At 48.0% G+C, this 19,473-nt stretch overlaps 1 protein-coding gene across 2 annotated transcripts in view; it reads left to right on the top strand.

Moving 5' to 3' along the window:
- FKBP8 (FKBP prolyl isomerase 8) overlaps positions 1–19,473 on the top strand; it is a 94,759-nt gene that overhangs the window by 60,715 nt on the left and 14,571 nt on the right. For both annotated transcript variants that reach the window (XM_075352597.1, XM_075352596.1), the window contains exon 7: positions 216–293. In XM_075352597.1, the coding sequence (XP_075208712.1) occupies positions 216–293 (78 nt within the window). The remainder of the gene's footprint in view (positions 1–215; positions 294–19,473) is intronic.

The following is a 19,473-nucleotide window of genomic DNA, read 5'->3' as shown; positions in this document are numbered from 1 at the left end:
TTTATTCAGCTTTCTATGGCCATATATACCGCTTAGGTGGGTTTATACTATGGACAGATTCCCTTTAAGTCATGTTATTTTTTTACTTTAAAATATCACTTTTCTTTGTAATAGAAGGTAGAATATGTTCTACATAAATGTGTGGACAGCTACAAAGTTACTCAATAAGAAATCCATCCATACTGAGGCTTTCATTTTGTCATCTCTGTCCGCAGGTATTGGCCCAGCAAGGGGAATACAGTGAGGCCATAGCCATCCTAAGGAGGGCATTGAAGCTAGAGCCATCCAATAAGGTACTAATGACTAAATGACTGCCTTCTGAGGCTAGGTTTACATGACCCTATAGTGGCTGTATTTTTGCGGTTTGTTTTAAGGACACAATTGCCATCATTACCAAGGGTCTCTTGCCTTGAGGTGAGAAGTATGCATATCTTGGAGTATATGGTTGTGTGAGTCTTGCCAGAAAAAGTGAATATAACTTGATCAAAAATGTCATGTTTTAGATCTATAACTCCTAAGCATCGCCCTGGTAATAACCACAAAACCCTGTGTATGCTGGCTCTGTAGTCATTCTCTGGCCATTCATCCTCTGCTTCTTGTTTATTTTGAGCTCAGATGGAAGATGGTGTGACTGATATATCGCACTACACAGCTTTATTTTTTACTTGTTGTCGTAGACTTGTATACAGTAACAATCGAGAGTTCGAACACACCTGTCCATGCATTGTTTGTTTTTGGAATGTGCACATTTGTAGACCCAGCCTAAAGCAGAAAGACCACAAAGGAACACACATGGATAGGGGTAGAGAAACGCGAGCCACAAGCCAGAATGTGTGAAGTTAGATTCTTCACAGTAACCCTCTAATGGTCATGTCACACACGACAGCGACGACGTCGCTGCTAAGTCACCATTTTCTGTGAAATAGCAGCGAACTTGCTAGCGATGTCGCTGTGTGTGACATCCAGCAACAACTTGGCCCCTGCTGTGAGGTCGCCGGTTGTTGCTGAATGTCCTGGACCATTTTTTAGTTGTTGCTGTCCCGCTGTGAAGCACACATCGCTGTGTGTGACAGCGACAGAGCAACAACTGAATGTGCAGTGAGCAGGGAGCCGGCTTCTGCGGACGCTGGTAACCAAGGTAACTATCGGGTAACCAAGCAAATGCTTGGTTACCCGATATTTACCTTCGTTACCAGCGTCCACAGCTTCTTGAACCCAGCTCCCTGCACACGTAGCCAAGGTACACATCGGGTAACTATAAGCAAAGCGGTTTGCTTATTAACCCAATGTGTACTCTGGCTACGAGTGCAGGGAGCCAGCGCTAAGCGGTGTGCGCTGGTAACCAAAGTAAATATCGGGTAAACAAGCGAAGCACTTTGCTTGGTTACCCGATATTTACCTTAGTTACCAAGCGCAGCATCGCTTCCACGCGTTGCTGCTGGCTGGGGGCTGGTCACTGGTAAGATCTGCCTGTTTGACATCTCACCAGCGACCATGTAACGACGCAGCAGCGATCCTGAGAAGGTCAGATTGTCGTTGTGATCGCTGCTGCGTCGCTACGTGTGACCTAGGCTTTAGTCTGATGACTCTCCATCCCCTCAGAAATCTGACCATTGTCCCTTTGTGTGCCAAACACTCTGGAACTCGTCAACAGATCCCAGTGATTCCGAGATTTGGGTTTTCATCATGACACGTTTTGTCAATATTTTTGGCGTTTATTTGCGAAAATATCGGAATTTTGATAAATTTTAAACTTTAAATTTTTATATCCTTAAGGCTCTGTGCGCACTGGGAAATGGAATTTTCTTGTGAAAATTCCGCATCCTCTCAAAGATTACCGCACCCGCGGTAAAAAAACGCGGGAAACCGCACCCGAAAACCGCATGCGGTTTGCCGCGGTTTTACCGCGGTATTATTCGCGGTATTGCCGCGGTTTTGCCGCGTGCGGGTTGGGATGTGCTTTATTGCATTCAATGCAATAAAGCACATGGAAAAAAAAAAAAGCATTTAATTCTGAGATAGTAGATAGACAGAAGAATAGATAGAGGGATAGATAGACAGACAGATAGAGGGATAGATAGATAGTAGATAGAGGACAGATCGCTGCATTTCCCACGGTCGGCAGTGAGTTCACATTACCGGCCGTGGGAAATGACCGGTAATTACCTCTGCTGTCTGCTGCATTCAGCCTGTGTCTGTGACAGTCGCGGCTGGATGTCAGCAGTGCAGGACGCCGGAGCCGGAGCTGTGGATTATGTCGGACCTATGGATTACGCCGGAGCTTTGTTTGGGGGGGGTTAATAAACTGGTGAACGAGGCTTGTTTGTTTTATTTAAAATAAAGGATTTTTCGGTGTCTGTGTTTTTTCACTTTACTTACGGGTTGATCATGTCAGCTGTCACATAGACGCTGCCATGATCAAGCCTGGAGTTAATGGCGGTGGTCCCCCATCACCATTAACCCCTTGTATTACCTTGCCACCACTGCTACACGGTGGCAAGAAGAGCCGAGGACACGCCGGTATTGTCGCATAATGTATGCGACAGTGCCGGGGCAGCTGCGGCTGATATTCTCGGCTGCCGGAGGGGGAGTGAGGCAGGGGACATTAACCCTGCCCCTCTCCCTCCCCAGCCTGAGAATACCGGGCCGCCGCTGTGTGCTTACCTCGGCTGGAAGGTAAATATGCAGCAGAGCCCACGTTCTTTTTTTTCTATATTTCCGTTTTCTTTCTATGTGTGTTCTATGTGTCTGTGTCTATGTGTTCTATGTGTGTGTTCTATGTGTCTGTGATGTCTATCTGTGTCTGTGATCTGTGTGTGTTTACTCTCTGCTTTGCTTCCTCTTCCTGTAATGACATCACTTCCCTGCAAAACCGCAGACAGGCGATGCACATTACCGGAGGTAAACCGCGAAATACCGCAGGGAATAACGCAGGAAAACGCAGTGAACCGCACAGAATTTGCTGCCTGCGTTATTCCCTGCGGGATTTCACGATTAACATTGAGTCAATGGAGTGAAATCCCGCAGCGATGTGCGGAAAAGAAGTGACATGCACTTGTTTTTGCTGCGGGATTCCCGCAGCAAAACATGCAGCTGTCAAATTCCGCCCAGTGCGCACAGGATTTTTTTTCTCCATAGGATTTGCTGGTGATTCACTGCAGAGATGTTATGAACATTTTCTGCAGCGAAACATGCAGCAAATCCGCGGAAAATCCGCGGAAAAATCCGGTAAGTGCGCACATAGCCTAAACCTGTTGCTCAAGGTATGCAAAATAATTAATAAATAACATTTCCCACATGTCTACTTTACACCTGCATCAATGTTCAGATGTCTCATTTTGTTAGGCAGCAATTTGTAATTATTTTTCAAGAAATTTTTAATGGACTTTAAGAGATCTATACATTACCAACTCTCCAAAAGTGACACCATTTTAAAAACCGCACCCCTCAAGTACTTCAAACCTGCAGTCAGGACATTTTTCTTAATCCTTCAGGTGTTGTATAATGCATATAATATAATGTAATATATAATGTAACATATAATTTATTAATGCAAAATGAATTGAAAAAAAAAATAATTTTGAGCCCACAATTTGTTACCCAGTTTTTTTGAGAGCACTGATACCCCACATGTGGCCAGAAACCTCTGTTTGGACACGCGGCCACTACAATAATGCCACACACATGAGGCCGCTTTACAGTATTTTAGGCACAGTGGGGATCAAAAGGAGGGGGACATTTGTATTTGAGAGCGCAGATTTAAAGGTACATTGTCGCGTTTTTTTATTTTTGAATTAATACGAAGGGCTACTGATAAGTCTTTGGCTTTACCCAGAAAGAAACGAGATGAGATGATGAAACTTTACATTTTATTCCACATACTCTCCACTGATGTCAACACACTTACATTGATATTCCAAGTTCTGTAAGCCTAGCAAAAAGAAGGATTTCGGTTGTGCCTCAAACCAGGCATCTGTTGCAGCCATGGCATCAGAAATGGTGATTAAATTTGGTACCCTTGAGGTGTTTCTTCTGCTTTGGAAACACATGATAGTCGGAGGGAGCTAGATCTGGTGAATAAGGTAGGTGGTCAACTAGCTGGAAGCCCAGCTCTGCCTGTTTTGCCGTGGTAGCTTTTGCAGTGTGAGCGGAGGTGTTGTCTTGCTGGAACAAGATTCCTTTGGACAGCTTGCGGCACCTTTTGGCCTTCTATGCTGCCTTCAATTGGTCCAAAAGTTCAATGTAATACCTTGCGTTGATGGTGGTACCCTTTTGAAGGTAGTCCACTAGCGGCACACCCTCCTTATCCCAGAACACAGATGCCATCACCTTAATGGCTGATTTTTGCACCCTGAACTTCTTTGGATGAGGAGAACCACTGTGCCTCCACTCTTTTGACTGCTCCTTATTTTCAGGGTCATACAAATAAATCCAGGTCTCATCCATAGTGATTAGTCAATCCAGGAAGTTTTTATCAGTCTGGAAACGCTGACAAATGGACCGGGAAATTTTGACTTGCATGCTTCTCTGATCTGTTGTCAAACATTTGGGTACCCACATATTTGCTGTGAATATCGCATTAGACTCCACCATTTTGTTTTCCCGCGTGCGTAGAACGCTGTTGCCATAAGTTTCAAACACAAAATTTTGAAAACATATATTAGACACATAAGGTTTTCATGTGATGTAACATTCGTTACCATGGAAACAAAAAAAATCACAAAGACATATCAGCAGCCCCTTGTAATAGTGATTATGGAATCAAGTATATCAAATACAAAATGAAATTCACTGTTTATTTAGTTTTTATTTAGTTCTAGTTTTACTGAAACACTGGAATCTGCCATCTTGGATTTGCTGTGTGTAACGATTTACCTCAAATGCAGCAGCCCCTGTGCATAAGAGACAGTTGTTGGACTGCGACCCTATACTTAACATACAGACTGCTTCTGCTGTGAGCTGGACACGCAGTCCAGATCACAGCATGGGGAGGAGATTGCTGCCATCTTTGTGCAGCTCACAATGTATGCTGTGTGCTGCACTTTCCCCCTGTCACCTTCACGGGATGTGTGAGTACTGGCGCTGGGCCACCGCTGCTACCCCCTACCTCCCGCCGCTCTCCTCTTCCTCTGCCCCGCCGCTACCCTCTCACTATATAACTCCGCACTGTGATCCTAAACTTCATTCTCTCTTATCCTTTTGGAAACACCCAGATAGAGAGGGGGAGGTGACATCACACACAGGAGAGCAGATTCCACTTTTACTACAGTTGTAATGTGAGCTAGTTCTTCGGTAGGATTTTAGCAGCTGCTCCCTCTAGTGTTTAAGAGTGGAAAATATCAAACTTTTAAAAAAAAATATTTATATGTTTCTCAATTAAAAACAAATAATATTTAAACATAACATTAATACTTTACAGTTTTTCAGTTATTATTATTTTTTTTTTACGACACCTTCCCTTTAATTGGACTTTATTTGGGGGGTGAGAGCCATGTCGCTTTTCAGGAACCTATGTACTTCCAGTAACATGGGAGCCCCCTAGATTTCCAGTGACAGATGATAGACCTGAATGGGGGCTGGTTGTGTGGGGATAATTTAGGGGTTTTATTGGCAACATTTTGGGGTGCATAACATTTTTTGATCATTTTCATTATAAGGCTGGGATCACATTTTTGTGTTTTGCGCTGAGCACTTACATTTGGGTTTACATGTACATCCCCCAAAAATATGATTGATATGAAACCCCTGATGGAACCATACATTATAATGAGACAGATGGAGACACTTTGGACTCTGTTTGGCATTTGTTCAAGTGGTATCTGTCTTTTTTTAGGTGTTCACAAAGCTGTGGTCATCCACACCTGTGTGCTAAAAATGTCTAAAATGATGGGACACCGCTGGAACAGAGACCAGACTGAGTCAAAGGTGACTCTATCTGCCTCATTATAGTGAGTGGTTCCGTCGTGAGATTTGTCTGAATTGCGTTTTTTGGGATTTACACAGAAACGCAGGTATAAGTGCTCAGGGGAGAGCAATAGATAAATGTCTTGTGATTTTTGGGAGGTAGAAAGAACAAATAGACAGCAGTACAAGAATAGTTCTTATTTTTATTTGTTCACGGTTCACTGTGCAGTGACAAATCCAAGAAAACAAAAATAAATTTGGTACGCCTTAAAATCCAATTTATTTTATATTAATAAAAACATCTTTACAGGTCTAGGAAAGCCGTCCATGTTGACGCAATCGATTGAAACGCATAAACATGGACTGCTTTCCCTGACCTGTAAAGATGGTTTTATGAATATAAAATAAATTGGATGTTAAGGCATACCAGAATTTTTTTTTCTTCTATTTGTACTATTACCCAGTTGTGGCCGCTGGGTGTTCCGTCCTCCTAAACAAGATTCTGAGAGCGGTAATGAAGCAGCAAGGTGGTGAGTTTTTCTCTGGACTATTTTCATAAGACAGCTTTATTCTCCGAGTCAGTGCAATTATGGAGATACCAGATCACTTTTTGTTAATTATTCACATGCAGAATGAATAAAAAACAGCAATTAAATAACTGTTTTGTAATTTTTCCTTTTTTTCCGTACGGTAAAAGTGATAAGACCAATTATTCTTATTCTGATTTATATATACTAAACTTGTATAGCTTTTTGATGCTTTGCTACTTTCACACACTAAAAACAATATTTTACAAAAAAATTGTTTTTCCATCACATTCTGAGAGGTGAAACGTTTTTCTGTTTTTGCTGAATCTGCTATATAATCTGTGGGACTTGAATATTTTTTAGTTTGATCACTGGTCTCGTGTACAGCACTGCAGGAGACCTGTCAGTTGTTCACGGACAGAGCCTAATAGACCCTGCTTATGGCTGGATCTAATAAGCCCCCATGTACCCTGGAGTCATCTTGGTTTTAAAACTATGATGAGGGAATAAGGTCCCTTGACAACAGCCATTTTTATGTGTAACTGCGGTCAAACCCTCTTGTCAGACTCTCAAACAGCTTCAGCCGGTCATCACTTGGAATGGCTTTGTGTCTTAAAGTATTAATAGATTGTTGTTTCTCGTTAGTTTTGTGATTCTTTCCATATTCTGGCATAGAACACTTGGGTAAGGATCCAGCACTGTATGAAACTGTACCAACACTGCAAAACACATCCAATAGTCAGAAACATTTTCTGATGGCCTGTGATTCCAAAAATAAACTTTTCATGAGGCATACCTCTTTACTGGAAATAATTCCAGGTGACCATCTGATAAAGCTACTTGATAGCTTTATACCCCTTTGGGGATTCAATCATAAGAGGGGTACTTTGCGGAATCTAAGGGGTATTTCTCACATAGCGAGATCGCTAGCGAGATCGCTGCTGAGTCACTATTTTTGATCGTTACACACAGTGCTGGTTCATTTTTTAGACGTTGCTCTCCCGCTGTGAAGCACACATCGCTGTGTTTGACATCGAGAGAGCAACAATCTGAATGTGCAGGGAGCAGGACCCGGCTTCTGGCAGCCTGCACTAAGCTGTAACCAAGGTAAATATCGGGTAACCAAGCGATGCCCTTTGCTTGGTTACCCGATATTTACCTTGGTTACTAGCGTGCGCCGCTCTCAGGCTGCCAGTGCCCGGCTCCCTGCACACGTAGCCGGAGTACACATCGGGTAAATAAGCAAAGTGGTTTGCTTATTAACCCGATGTGTACTCTGGCTAGGAGTGCAGGGAGCCAGCGCTAAGCGTTGTGCGCTGGTAACCAAGGTAAATATCGGGTAACCAAGCGAAGTGCTTTGCTTGGTTACCCGATGTCACGAACCACCGGGGGGGTCACTCAGAAATCCCCCGCGCTGGCTACCAGTACGTCACAATCGGGGGGTAACAAGTGGGGGGGTCACCCCTCCTTTATACCTCCCGACCGACAGACAGAGCACGTGACGCGCTCTCTAGCGCCCCTCTTATAGTCAGGCCAATTATGGAATTGCCCGACAATAAGCAAGGAGGCCGCTATACTACTTATGCCGATTATTGAAGGGTCCCCGGTGAGAGTAGGGTATATATTCCCCCGACCTCCGCGGGCGGAATATATAAAACCTCCCCGAATCTCACTGGCCTCCCCACAATAATCCTTGGCACAAACTCGCTGCCACCAACCGCTTCACGGTAACTATTAGCCGAACACACAGACGTGGGATTCAAGATCGAGATAACAGAGCAGCCCAAGATTAATTATATAATTTAATCAGCCTAAAGCACACTAGAACTACAATATATACAATAGGGGATCTACAGAATATACAGTTATGTCAGAGTACAGTTACAAGCAAAGCATGGGTTACAAACAGGCATACACAGTTCCAGCAGTTACCTTGTGCGTCTGGCCACAGGGGGGCGCTGTAGGCCAGGTTTCTAGGATCCTTCCCACAGATGTTTCCTACACGTGACCCCCAGCGAAAGAACACTGGAAAATGGCCGAAGTAGGGTTATCAACCTGGGCAAATCCAGGTCCCCTCCTACCTTAGTGACCTCAGAGGGAGCACTGCTCCACCCCTGGCTGGAGTTATGGACAAAATCCACAACATGGAATATGGCCATAACTTGGCCTGGGAGCGTCGTAGGCGGACGCCGACGCTCTCATTGTGACAGCTATGAATTTAGCTACAGAACGAGAGGACTCATGACTTGTCTACTAGTTCCCCATTGGCTGATATCACGCCTGGGGTATTTCCCCAGGTCCTGCTCCCATAAAAAGGGTGTGCCAGCATCGTCCGCATGCGGAGACACCATTTTTATGGTTGCCATATTTATCGGAAATATGGCTTGCGAGATATGAACCATTTTTTACTGGAGTCGTTCTGTCTGGATACTTCCATAGCCTTGCTAATTAGATAGCAGCCCCTACTACAGGGTCACGGCAGGGAGTCATCCTGTGTCCATTGTTCCCACATCATCTCATTTCCATATCACAGGAGATGGCTGTTGGAGGTGTAAGTGGGATGTGACACCTTCCCAGATGGTGGACATTGAGAACAAGGGAGGGGGCACTGCCATGGAGTGATGAGAGCGATTATGACTGGAAGTCATAATTCATCTTCATATCCCAGGGTTTGCCTCACACCTCCCCCCTTTTGAGGGCGCTAGGGGGCAGCACACTCCGGTGTTCCCCCGTGCGCCCGTCCGCGACCTCTCCTTGTCGGGACAGCCCGTCTGCGTTACCGTGGTCCCGGCCCCTTTTGTGGCGAATGGTGAAGCTGTATTGCTGGAGCGCAAGGCTCCATCGCAACAATCGCCCATTCGTCCCAGAGACGGTGTGCAACCAGCTGAGGGGATTGTGGTCCGTCTCCACGATGAAGTGGCGCCCGTATAGATAGGGTTGCAGACGCTGCAGGGCCCACACTATGGCCAGGCACTCCTTCTCTATCGTGGAATAGGCCACTTCCCTTGGTAACAGCTTCCTGCTCAGGTACAAGACTGGGTGCTCTTGGCTCGCAGAGTCCACCTGGCTGAGCACCGCACCGAGGCCGAAGTCACTGGCGTCGGTCTGTACTACAAACGGCCGCGTGAAGTCGGCTGCCTGTAGCACGGGCGGGCTGGACAGGGCGTCCTTTAGGGCCCGGAAGGCTGTCTCGCAGTCCATTGTCCAATCGACTGCAGAGGGCAGCTTCTTCTTGGTGAGGTCCGTCAAGGGCTTTGCCAGGCTACTATAGCATGGAACAAACCTCCTATAGTACCCAGCGGTCCCCAAGAAGGACATCACCTGCTTCTTGGTCCTGGGGGTGGGCCAGGATGCGATGGCCTCCACTTTCTCAGGCTCGGGCTTCAGTGTTCTCCCACCTACCCGGTGACCGAGGTACTGGACCTCGCTCATGGCCAGCTGACACTTTCTCGGCTTGATGGTCAAACCTGCCCGGTGGATCCGCCTGAGCACCTGTGCTAGATGCTCTAGGTGGTCCTCCCAGGTGGGACTGAAGACGGCAATGTCATCCAGGTACGCGGCCGCGTACCCTTCAAGTCCCTTGAGCAGGGTGTTGACCATCCGCTGGAAGGTGGCAGGGGCATTCCTCATCCCGAATGGCATCACCGTGGACTCGTACAGTCCAAATGGGGTAATAAAGGCAGAGCGTTCCCTGGCCTTGCGAGTCAGGGGGATCTGCCAATATCCCCGGCTCAGGTCCATGATGGTCAGGTACTGAGCCCCGGCCAACTGATCGAGCAGGTCATCGATGCGTGGCATTGGGTACGCATCGGCGACCGTGACAGCATTGAGCCCCCTGTAGTCCACGCAGAACCGAGTGGTTCTGTCCTTCTTAGGGACGAGGACTACAGGCGAGGCCCAAGCGCTGTTGGATGCCTGGATCACCCCCAGCTTCAGCATCTCGTCAATCTCCTGGCGCATGTGTTGCTGCACCTCCAGGGAGACCCGATATGCTGAACGCCGGATCGGGGGATGATCCCCAGTGTCCACGTGATGGACAGCCAAGTTAGTCCTTCCGGGCTGGTTGGTAAACAACCCCCGGAAGGGGTGTAGGGTGGCCCACAGCTGGGACCGTTGGTCTTCCAAGAGCTGGTGGCCAACCTCCACATCCTCAATGGATCCGCCTGCCCTAACCTGGGCTAGCATATCCAAGAGGGTTTCCGCTTCTCCCTCCTCGGGCAAGTTGCACACGGGGAGCGCACATGCCTCCCGCTCATGATGTGCCTTCATCATGTTCACATGGAAGGGCTTCCGCCTTCCACGGGCAGGGTCCAGGGTGACCAGGTACGTCACAGGGTTGAGCTGCTGGTACACGAGGTATGGGCCTTCCCAGGCTGCCTGAAGCTTGTCCTGTGGTACGGGGACCAGTACCCACACCTTTTGACCCACTTGGTAGGTCCTCTCACAAGCGTTCTGGTCGTACCAACGCTTCTGATCGGCCTGGGCTTGAGCCATATTGTCGTGTACCAGTTGCGTCAAGGCCTGCATTTTGTCCCGGAAGCGCATGACATACTCGATAACCGACACTCCAGGGGTGGCCAAATCCCCTTCCCAAGCCTCTTTCACCAGAGCCAGGGGGCCCCGCACACGTCGCCCGTACAGGAGCTCAAACGGTGAGAATCCTGTTGAGGCCTGTGGAACCTCCCGGTAAGCAAATAACAGGTGTGGGAGATACCGCTCCCAGTCACGCCCATGGGAGTCGACCAACATCTTAAGCATCTGCTTTAAGGTGCCATTAAACCGCTCGCACAGGCCATTAGTCTGTGGATGGTACGGGCTGGCCACCAGATGTCGCACCTGGACTTGCTTACAGAGGGCCTCCATCAGCTGGGACATGAATTGGGTCCCCCGGTCAGTGAGCATTTCCTGGGGAAAACCCACTCGGGAGAAAATCTCCAGCAATGCGGTGGCCACCTTGTCAGCCCGAATGGACGACAAGGCCACTGCTTCCGGGTACCGGGTGGCATAGTCCACTACCGTCAGTATGAAGCGTTTCCCGGAGCTGCTGGGGATGGCCAGCGGGCCGACCAGATCCACAGCCACCCTCCTGAAAGGCTCATCGATGATTGGCAGAGATACCAGTGGGGCTTTGGGGTGTGGCCCCGCCTTCCCCACTCTCTGACAGGTTTCACACGAACGGCAGTAGGCAGCCACATCGGCCCCCATTTTTGGCCAGTAGAAATGCTGGTTTAACCTGGCCTTGGTCTTAGCGATCCCTAGGTGTCCGGCCATCGGAATCTCATGTGCGATCCGCAACAACTCCGTCCGGAACGGATAGGGTACCACCAACTGTCGGTCCCTGGGCCACGCCTCCGGTGAACCCTGCTGGACCGTGGCCCGGTACAGCCGTCCTTGGTCCCAGACCACTCGCTCCGGGTCCGAGTCCGAGGGAGGCTGTGCCGCCTGCTCCTTAAGAGCTTTCAGGCTGTCGTCAGCTTCTAACGCTGCCTGAAACCCCTGACTAGATGTGGCCAGAATCGACGAGACTGTCACATCTTCGGTCAGTACCCCGGGACCTGTGTCCTGGCCTCCACCTGACTCGGCTGCCACTGGGTCAGAAGGGGAAGAGCTATCGGACCTCTGGGAGGCCCCTTGGCTTCCAGCACTCCCACTGCGGGTGACAGCGGCCACAGCCGCTGCGACCGTGGGTCGTGCCTGCTCCTCCTCCGTTCCTGACCAAGTCGCCGGTTCAGGCAGACCTACCTGGCTTCCTGACACCCCGGTTGTGGGGGAACCATGCACCGAGATCTTACCTGGGAGCACTTCCGCTCCTGGACCGGCCCCAATCTCACCTGCCTGTTCCCCTCCTGCAGCAACAGAACCCCGCAGTGAAATCTCTGGGGACCCCACATTTGCTGTGGTAGCCCCCACCCCACACACTGGTCCTCCCCCTGCAGCACCCTGCTCTCTGCTTATCCCTGCAGAGGGCAACAGATCCCAGCTCACAGGCTGATTACTTGTAGAGGCATTGTCACACCTTTCTCTGACCCCCTCCCCTGTCACAGCTGCAGCTGTGTGTGTGTCTATGGTGTCTATGCAAGCAGAAATATCAGAGTTCACTCCCTCCTCCCTTACATCATTCATAGATAACACATTAACATTGTCCGGAGGCATGTCAGTACGGGCTGAAGGTTCAGCCCTTGGTTGGGGCCCAAACTGGGAGGTTATCTGCCCCAAATCTGTCCCAAGTAGCACGTTTGCGGGGATCCGATCAGTTACCCCCACCTCCCTCACCCCTCGACCTGCGCCCCAGTCCACATAAATGTCAGCAACAGGCAGCGCCGGGTCAATGCCTCCAATCCCGGAGACAGCGAGGGTTTTTCCAGGGATCAAGTCTTGGGGGGACACCATCTCAGGCCGCACCAGAGTCACCTCCGAGGCGCTGTCTCGCAGTCCCATGGTCACAGACCGGCCGACGGTGACAGGTTGGAAGCTGTCCAGGGACCTACCACCACCCCCACCCACACAATACACCTTGGGCGGCCCTTGGGACGGGGACGGAGCCGGGGCCTTGGGACGCTGAGGGCACATGGCCTTGAAGTGTCCAGGTAGGTTGCACTGGTGGCACCGTCTTGGTTCTGCAACGGGCCTGGAGAGGGGAGTTGAGGGGGACACCCCCTGCAGTCTAGGGGCAGGTGGGGCAGTCGCAGAGTTCATCTTACCCCCTCTCCAGGTGCTGCTGGTGGCTGCTCTCCTGGCCTCAGGAGCCCGATTGTTGGTGTAGTCATCGGCCAGGGCAGCTGTAGCCGTGGACCCCTTTGGCTTCTGGTCTCGGATGAACTGGCGGAGATCCTCAGGGCAGTTCCACAAGAGTTGCTCCGTGATGAACAAGTCCAGGATCTCCGGTCCGGTGGAAAGCTGCAGGCCTTGGGTCCAGTGGTCGGCAGCTCGGGCAAGTGCCCGCCGGTGGTCAGCCCAGGAGTCCTTTGGTCCCTTCTGTAGGCTCCGGAACTTCTTGCGGTAGGACTCTGGAGTGAGGTTGTACTGTTGGATCAGGGCCCGCTTGATGGTGTCGTAGCCCTGATCTGCCTCAGCAGGCAAGTCCCCAAGGATATCCAGGGCCTTACCCCTTAAACGGGGGGTCAGGTATTTGGCCCACTGGTCCTTGTCCAGATGGTGCTGCAGGCAAGTCCGTTCAAAAGCAGTCAAGAAAGAGTCCAAGTCTCCATCCTTCTCCAGCACTGGGAAGTCCTCAACACGGACCTTTGGAAGTTTGGTGTCTTGAAGGTCACGTGTGGCTGATGAGGGCCGGAGCTGAGCTAGCTGCAGCTGGTAGTCACGCTCTGCCTGGCGCTCTTCACGTGCTGCTTGCCGCTCCGCAGCCTCACGCACTGCTTGCCGCTCCGCAGCCTCAGCGTCACGCGCTGCCTGTCGCTCACGCTCGGCCATGAGTATCTCGTAGGTATCCCGGTCTCCAGCCTGGAGAAGGGCCATAGCCATTTGAAGAAGGCTATCCGAGCCTCCCAGGCTCAGTGGAATGGCACGTGGTGATCTGCGGCCCGCTGCGGAGCCTGGTGCTTCACTGTCCATTGCAGAGCGGAGGGCTGGCATCTGGCTCGTTGAGGACCCTTGGGTGAGCTGCTCCTCATCTTGTCCATAATTGCCAGGTTGGGCGCTGTCCTCTGCAGAACGGTTTTCTGGCGTCGAGCTCCTGGAGGGCTCGTGGACAACCTCCTCATCGTCTCTGGCCTGAGCATCGGCCATTCCTTTGGCTTTGCTCCTGGTGCTCTCAGCCATTGTTGCAGACTTTGGTCACTGACACAGAACTGACACCTGATGCCTCCACACACCTTACAGTATCTGCACTCTGACACTCTAGTGTTGGTCTGGTCTGAAGACCCCAGCAGCCACAGCTGCTGCAGGCAGTCTTTAGTGTCTGGGAGTATGGGTCTCACACTCACACACACTATTATCTCGATCCCACCGCTTGCCACCAATATGTCACGAACCACCGGGGGGGTCACTCAGAAATCCCCCACGCTGGCTACCAGTACGTCACAATCGGGGGGTAACAAGTGGGGGGGTCACCCCTCCTTTATACCTCCCGACCGACAGACAGAGCACGTGACGCGCTCTCTAGCGCCCCTCTTATAGTCAGGCCAATTATGGAATTGCCCGACAATAAGCAAGGAGGCCGCTATACTACTTATGCCGATTATTGAAGGGTCCCCGGTGAGAGTAGGGTATATATTTCCCCGACCTCCGCGGGCGGAATATATAAAACCTCCCCGAATCTCACTGGCCTCCCCACAATAATCCTTGGCACAAACTCGCTGCCACCAACCGCTTCACGGTAACTATTAGCCGAACACACAGACGTGGGATTCAAGATCGAGATAACAGAGCAGCCCAAGATTAATTATATAATTTAATCAGCCTAAAGCACACTAGAACTACAATATATACAATAGGGGATCTACAGAATATACAGTTATGTCAGAGTACAGTTACAAGCAAAGCATGGGTTACAAACAGGCATACACAGTTCCAGCAGTTACCTTGTGCGTCTGGCCACAGGGGGGCGCTGTAGGCCAGGTTTCTAGGATCCTTCCCACAGATGTTTCCTACACGTGACCCCCAGCGAAAGAACACTGGAAAATGGCCGAAGTAGGGTTATCAACCTGGGCAAATCCAGGTCCCCTCCTACCTTAGTGACCTCAGAGGGAGCACTGCTCCACCCCTGGCTGGAGTTATGGACAAAATCCACAACATGGAATATGGCCATAACTTGGCCTGGGAGCGTCGTAGGCGGACGCCGACGCTCTCATTGTGACAGCTATGAATTTAGCTACAGAACGAGAGGACTCATGACTTGTCTACTAGTTCCCCATTGGCTGATATCACGCCTGGGGTATTTCCCCAGGTCCTGCTCCCATAAAAAGGGTGTGCCAGCATCGTCCGCATGCGGAGACACCATTTTTATGGTTGCCATATTTATCGGAAATATGGCTTGCGAGATATGAACCATTTTTTACTGGAGTCGTTCTGTCTGGATACTTCCATAGCCTTGCTAATTAGATAGCAGCCCCTACTACAGGGTCACGGCAGGGAGTCATCCTGTGTCCATTGTTCCCACATCATCTCATTTCCATATCACAGGAGATGGCTGTTGGAGGTGTAAGTGGGATGTGACACCTTCCCAGATGGTGGACATTGAGAACAAGAAGGGAGGGGGCACTGCCATGGAGTGATGAGAGCGATTATGACTGGAAGTCATAATTCATCTTCATATCCCAGGGTTTGCCTCACACCCGATATTTACCTTAGTTACCAAGCGCAGCATCGCTTGCATGCGTCGCTGGGGGCTGGTAACTGGTCGCTGGTGAGATCTGCTTGATTGACAGCTCACCAGCGACCATGTGGCGACGCACCAGCGATCCTGACCAGGTCAGAACGCTGGTGGGATCGCTGGAGCGTCACTAAAGTGTGACGGTACCCTAAGAGTTATCACACATTCTTGTTTGTTTCACTCTTTTTTTTTTTCTGGGGGGGGGGGTTAACGCTTCATTTCCATATATGTTTTGCTGCCTTCAATCGGAATCTGCAATGTGCACATTCCAATAAGGAGAATCACTACATGAACAGGTTTCCAAACATTTAGCTGGTAATGTTGGTCGGTAGAAGCAGATATAAGACGATTTTAATGAAACCCTATTGCAGAGTTGTTTTTCTTTTCTCAAGTCACTCTTCGCAACCACACCACGAAAGGTTTCCTCCCTCTTTTTTAACAGGGACAGGAAACACATTAGTGGACAAATAGCCCCTCCCAACCATCTCTCCAGTGTTTTCCTGTCCCTATGGGGCATGAGGTCATCCTAAGATGCTGTGTGGCCAGCAACAAATACCCTTTTCTAATACTAGTGCTAAGGGGCGATTGAGAGCGATTAGCTTCTGCTTCCCCCTCACGTCGGTCCCATCTCCGTCTAGAACTTGGGACTGCCTCCATCCCTACTGCGCTGGTAAAGTGAAATGGCTGCCAGGCTGGGGACATCCTGTAGCTCCTTTAGTATTTGGCTGAAGTCATGTAATTCGGATGTGGTTTCTAAGATCAAACTCTGTTCCATTCCCTTTTGGGGAGAATGCATATTTGGTCCAGCATTGGATGATTTATTGGCTAAGCCATCAGATATAAAAAAAAATCCTTACCCGAACCAAGAAATTTAAGAAGATCCTTTTGTCCACCACAGAATCAGATTCCTCAATACAGAGGGAAGGGAAAGTCAAATCACTGGAGTAACCCTAAAGTTGTAATAAGAAACAACATCCTACTTGGTCAGAATCAGCAACAGGATAGAAAATGACACCAATGCAGCAGTGGGGCCGTATCTCAACATTCCTTTTGCAGTGGCAAATAATTTCTTCAGATCGATAGGTTCTGGAATCCGTCAGAGAAGGAATAAAAGTGGAATTCTCGTCATATTCTCTGCAGTGTATGAGTGTAACCCACCTAACATCCCAGAGCTTAAGAAACGATGTAATGTCTGGTCGTCAGGATCTGAAGTCTATAGGGGTGATCTCTCCATTTACAGAAATGGAATTTGAAAGAGATCATTATTGTCTCTTATTCCTTGTAAAGAAATCCAGTGGGTTCTTAAGGATAATCATAAAATTAAAACTACTAAATCAGCACATCGTTTACAGAAAGTTCAAATGGAGTCCATAAGATCAAACATCCCTCTGGGGAAAATTTTGACATGGCAACTATGGATCTACAAGACTCCTATTATCCTGTTTTCATCCAGCCAAATTGCAGAAAATTCTTACGGTTTGTTGTCACCGAGGATCAACAGGTACTGCACTACCAAATTAATGTTCTGCCCTTTGAAATCTCAGTGGCTTCACAAGTATTTACAATGATTATGGCGGAAGCAGTGGTGTACATCAGAAACCAAAACGTCAACATAGTTATGCACCTCGTCGATTTCTTAGTGATAGCTTCCTGTATATAGGTACTCTTCAGAATTTAACATCTCTTGGGTGGCTGGTGGACCATTAGAGATCAGAATTGACCCCTTCTACTCGAAAGACCTTCCTAGAAATTCTACTGGACTTTCAGAAGCAGGCATTGTTGCTACCAAAAGACAAAATCCAGAATAGCCGCTCGGCAAAATCAGAAGTGCGTATCAATAAGGTTCACAATATCAGTCCTGGGTTCCATGACCTCTTGCATTCAGGCAGTGGCTTGGTTTCCAACACATTCTGTACAACATTTATTCTTCTATGTTGGCACAGATCTCTCAGGTCCCTAAACAGGAATATCTCCTTGCCCAGTCGGGTGAAGACTTAACTCATCTGGTGGCGAAAACCTGAAAACCTAAAGAGGTACTAATGACCACAGTGTTCCCTGTCTAGTAGTTCTGCAATTGTTGATCAGACTTACCAGCGCAGAAAGTCCACCTATTTCCTTCTGTCCTATCTTCTGGCTATGAGGAGTCCCTGGACTTGTCACTTTGAGCCACTATTGCTAGGGAAGGGGGGCACTTTTCTGTAACTGCTAAGAGGAGTGTGTCAAGATTTTTAGTTAAAAGAAAAAGGTTTTGGTACCGTGTTAGCCAGTTGAAAAATGATTGATTGCTCTCAGTGAGAGAAACAAAATTAAAATTTTGTAGTTGTGATACCTTTTAATGGGTAGCTAAAATAAGAGGATGTTACAAAGCTGTAAAACGAAATAAACTGTGGGAAGAAAGGCGCAAAATAGGGTCTTACCCGGTATGACAATGGGAGGTGAATGTGTAATAGGAACACTCACCTGATGAGGTTGTGCCAGTCACAACCCCTTTGGCAGCATGAAAATAACGTGGAAGGCAGCAGTCCCGCAAAAACGGAGTGATTTCAGATGATGGGAGAGAAGCAGGTTTAAATACCGCGCCAAACCACAGGAATCCAGATGAAGTTAGTAAATCTCTTTTCTTTATTTACACAGGTCTACGCGTTTCAAGGACATATCCGTCCTCTTCCTCAGGACAAATGCAGAGAATACTATAGGCTATAGTATTCTCTGCATTTGCCCTGAGGAAGAGGACGGATATGTCCTTGAAACGCGTAGACCTGTGTAAATAAAGAAAAGAGATTTACTAACTTCATCTGGATTCCTGTGGTTTGGCGCGGTATTTAAACCTGCTTCTCTCCCATCATCTGAAATCACAAAGCTGTAAAAGTAAGAGGATGTTATTTAAATGTCCTTTTATTATACCATCCCTCTGCCCTGTTTGTGCATATGTGCATATACTGTTTCTTCAGATATTTTGTCATACCATACCTGAGGAAGAGACCTGAGATGTCTCGAAAGCTTGCTTTGTAACATCCTCTTATTTTATTTTAGTTAGCCATTAAAAGGTATCACAACTATAACATTTTAATTTTGTTTCTCTCACTGAGAGCAATCAATCAAGATTTGTATTAAATAATTGATTATATAATCAATTATTTAATACAAAATGGCATGTGGTGTACTTACCATCACTCTCTAGGATTCGCTTTTATTTCTGTTCCATGGCAGCGCCAACATTTAACCCTTATCGTCCATTGTAAGTTACAAATTGTGTCGGAACAAGCTCAATGTAGAATTTTTAGATAATTTATCCACTTAGTGACCAGGGTACATTTTTCAAATCTGACATGTTACTTTATGTGGCATATATTTTGATAATGTTTTTAGTCACACATATGTTAGGATCATGGTGAATTTAGGTGAATGTTTTGTTTATTTATAAAAACATTAGAACTTTCACAAAAAAAATCTAAAAATTAGCAGTTTTATCCACACCACACACAAATAGATAATAATTAACATTTATCTCCTGTCTGCCTTACATCAGCATTATCTGTAAAATGTTCTTTATTTTGTTAGGATGTTATCAGCTTTGAAATTATAGTGCAAATCTTTCATTTGTTTTTCAAAGGAAACTTATATAACTTATTTTTTTTAGGAAACAATTTGGCTTTGAAGTATCTTTGGGGGACCTCTATAGTTGAAAACCCCCCAAAAGTGATAGCATTATAA

The sequence above is a fragment of the Anomaloglossus baeobatrachus genome, chromosome 1 (genome assembly GCF_048569485.1).
Source record: "Anomaloglossus baeobatrachus isolate aAnoBae1 chromosome 1, aAnoBae1.hap1, whole genome shotgun sequence".
NCBI classification, from domain to species: domain Eukaryota; kingdom Metazoa; phylum Chordata; class Amphibia; order Anura; family Aromobatidae; genus Anomaloglossus; species Anomaloglossus baeobatrachus.
The sequence above is the reverse complement of the archived record's forward strand: the minus strand, read 5'-3'. Positions and strand labels throughout refer to the sequence as shown.